Source organism: Gavialis gangeticus, unplaced genomic scaffold (assembly GCF_001723915.1).
Source record: "Gavialis gangeticus isolate Ggan-Ray unplaced genomic scaffold, GavGan_comp1, whole genome shotgun sequence".
NCBI lineage: Eukaryota > Metazoa > Chordata > Crocodylia > Gavialidae > Gavialis > Gavialis gangeticus.
The window spans coordinates 28455653-28459103 of NW_017729026.1; the positions used below are offsets into that span (position 1 = coordinate 28455653).

The 3451-nt window shown below is 43.8% G+C and overlaps 1 protein-coding gene across 1 annotated transcript in view; it reads right to left on the bottom strand.

The window, feature by feature from the left end:
* FIG4 (FIG4 phosphoinositide 5-phosphatase) overlaps positions 1–3451 on the bottom strand; it is a 193346-nt gene that overhangs the window by 150684 nt on the left and 39211 nt on the right. Inside the window, exon 6 of the mRNA XM_019520105.1 lies at positions 1221–1369. Coding sequence (XP_019375650.1) covers positions 1221–1369 — 149 coding nt within the window. The remainder of the gene's footprint in view (positions 1–1220; positions 1370–3451) is intronic.

Below are 3451 nucleotides of genomic sequence, written 5' to 3' on the forward strand. Positions count from 1 at the left end.
GTTTTTGCCTTGGTAGAGAACACCAAGAACAGAGTGAAAAACTAGCACCAAAGGGCACTGTCTCCATAAAAAAAAAAAAAAAAATCTAGAACCATGTATATGAAGCACTGTATTCCCACACTAGTCTCCACAATGATGTAATCCAAGAACTTTTTTTTTTTTTAGCACAGTAATGAGTGATAATATGTTGGGAACCATCCATGCAGTTCTGGATATATAAATCTGTTTGGATTAAAAAGAAGCATTGCTTTGTAAATTTTGTAAACATCGCTTCATAAATCCTTCAAACAGAAAAATTACCTCTCCATATCTGTCAGAAAGAAAACTGCTGCAACCATGCACCCAAAAATTGGGAATGAAAGTCTATTCCCATATAACAACCAGTTCTTTACTCACACTCAATAAAATAAAGGAAAACCAAATTTGTAGACCCACTTATACAAACACTACACAGACAAATCAAAAAGCAAAACTTGTAAGTTTAATTTGTTGATGATGCTGTGATAATGTAATCAGTATGAAGTGTTAAAGGAAGGAAAACCAAGTACCCTATTAAAAAATATGAGACTTTCGCAGATCTCTTTGGAGATGGGGTATGGCAAGAAGGAAAATAAAAAGCATTTTCATATCAGTGCATTCGTAACTGTAAAAAAAATTAAAAAAAAATAAAGAAGGAAAGATTATTGGCCTTCAAGTCTGTATTTGATAGATCCAAAATGGAAAAATTTCATTTCCACTCTTTTTCATTTCCAGCTGAAATTAATGCTTGAAATCTCTCATCGAGCCCAGTAAGTTTTAGTTGGTGGTAACAGCAAGCACTTTTTCTGTAATCAATATTTACCAACACCAAACAGAATAACAAGATTTTTAGCATTATTTATACTCCACTGATGATGGATTCTCATTTCATCTAGGAAGTCATATGTATTGGACTTCATATAAAAAGGCTCAATAATTGATTGATGAAAAATGTTAGCATGCTCAATTATCTCTAGGAGTTACAATGTAACATACCAAAATAAATGATCAATCATCTCTAGAAATGGCACTGTTCAAATTCAAATGTCTCTAATTGGTTCTTTATGTAATCTTTAATTAAGTCAGGAAAGTTCTGAGACTTGATCAATAAAGAAAAGCTAAATGTTTCTGAAAAGGAGACTTAAATGAAACTGTTCTAAATGAAATTACAGCAAAGTATATTAGCATTAAAGTACACTTACCACTTCCACCTAGTGTTGTAAGTCCCTCATCTTCAAAGATATCAAAGCTCTCCTGTCGAGTCTGAGTTGTTTCAGTTTTTAATACCTCGAGTGGCATTCTCAGGATAGTAAGATTATACTGAAGGGAGTGTGACAGATCATAGCTGTAGCTGATGCCAAGATTAAACTTTTGTCAGAACTACAGAAACATGAAACTCTTCTGAAAACTTTCATTCCCTACTTCTATGGCTATTTAATATTGCCATGTCTATTTTGCATACAAAAGCAAATGAAGTACAAACAAGAGAGACAAGCTGTAGTTATATAATGCTAAATCACCTGTTCAGTCCCCAAGACACTTTATAAACATTAGTATAATGCCCTTACAACAACATAAGCCTCCATGTCTGGATAACTGCAAGTAAAACCTGAAATCCAGCTATACCAAACTGTTCTAAGCTATGAATGAAATTAAAACCAAGGTTTTAAAAATTGAGATTGTCTTAGATAACTTAATACTCAGTTACTGAGGGCAGATCTAAATGTTATTCCAATTATGGCTCCCAAGTGCTAGATGCCACCCATGGTAGATGGTGGCTGCTGCAGCCAAAGCGGACTGCGCAGCCCAGCTCCCCCTCCCCATGGCCATTTGCCATGGAAAAAACACAGTAAAACATGGATTTTCTCATTTTAAGGAGAAAATGGAGATTTGTCTTTTTTAATGAGAAAAGCATGGGAAACAGCAAGTTTCCCCTTGCAGGCTGGCAGAGTTCCAACCTGCGAGGGGTTCGGGGAAGTAGGAGGAGGACAATCAGGCAGGGGGTGCCATGTGCATGTGTGTGTGCACATGTGGCAGCCAGGCAGCATGGAAAGTAGCTCCCACAGCTCCCTACAGGTAAGGTAAGTCTGGCCGGGGGGATTTGGGGGCGGGGGGGAGTGTGGAGATGAGGCCCCCCATAGTGTGGGACGGAGTTGGGCATGGCTGGTGCATGGGGCCTGGGTGGGAATGTGCAGCCGCAGGGCCCAGTCAGGGAGTGGAATGGAGCAGTGACCGGCTCATCCAGGGGCTGGAGGGGTTGCTGGCTCCTCGTCACTGCATGCACTTCAGGGGAGAACATGGGGGGCACATGCCTCCCAGATTTGTGCAAAGGGTTGGGGGGGATGCAGGCTGCCTGCTCTGGGTTCAGGGCTCCCTGCCCTGCTGCCCTCCCTCCAGGGCCTCCACAGCCCAGTGGGCAGGACCCAGCATGGCAGAAGAGTAGGGTGAGGTGAGGAGGCTTGATGCCACTGCTGGGAGCTCCGCACCGCCATGGTGAGGTGACCTTGCCCAGCAGTATAGAGGGTGGCAGCATGGCGTTGTCCCCCACTGCTGCCAGGTAGGCAGGAAATGCCTTGCCATGGCAACGTGGGGCTCCCAGCAGCAGCACCACCAAGCCTCCTTGTCCCACTCTCCCTGCTGCACTGGCTCCCACCCACTGGGCCGTGGAGGCCCCTGTGTGGAGGGCAGCAAGACAGAGAGCCCCAAGCCTCCAGCTGCCAGTTTGCATCTGCCCCCCACCCCCGTGTGATCTGCTCCAGCTGTGCCATCTGTGGGGAAGGGGGAGCCAGGCTTCATGCTCTGCTTGGGGCACAGAAGCTGCTACCTCTCACAGGCAGCAGCCAGGGCTCAGGCACTCCTGCAGGGGGTGGGTAGCGGCTGCAGATCTAAGTCCCTGGCCCTGTAGCCCCATCAGGGCTGTGTAAAGCAGGGGGCTGTGGGTGGGGAGTGAGGGACAATGGCATGGGCGGGGCACCAGCATAATCAGTGCTGCTAAAGCAGTGGGGAGTGGGGAGGAGGGGGAAAACAACAGCTGCAGCCAGACCCACAACTTGGTCAGCGAAGGGGGCAAGGGAGACTCTGATTTTCCATGATTAAAAAACCAAAATCAAATGCCAAAATTTATAGGTATTTAGAATTAATTTTATTATAGTGATTGAGGCATTGGTAGGTTTCCAAACTGCTTTACATTTTTAAATATATCAAGAAAACATTGTGTTCGGCCGACACACATATACAGGGCTGTTTCATTTGGATTTAGGGTTTTTAAATCAGAGAATTTGGAATTCTTATCAGAGAATTTGCAATTTGTAAACAGAGAAAACCAGGATCTCCAATTAACCAGTTAATTGGATGATAGCTGTAACATGTAGAAGGGTCCTGATAAACACTTACCTAAAATAAAAGTTGCTAGATAGGTCCACATTTTGAAAGA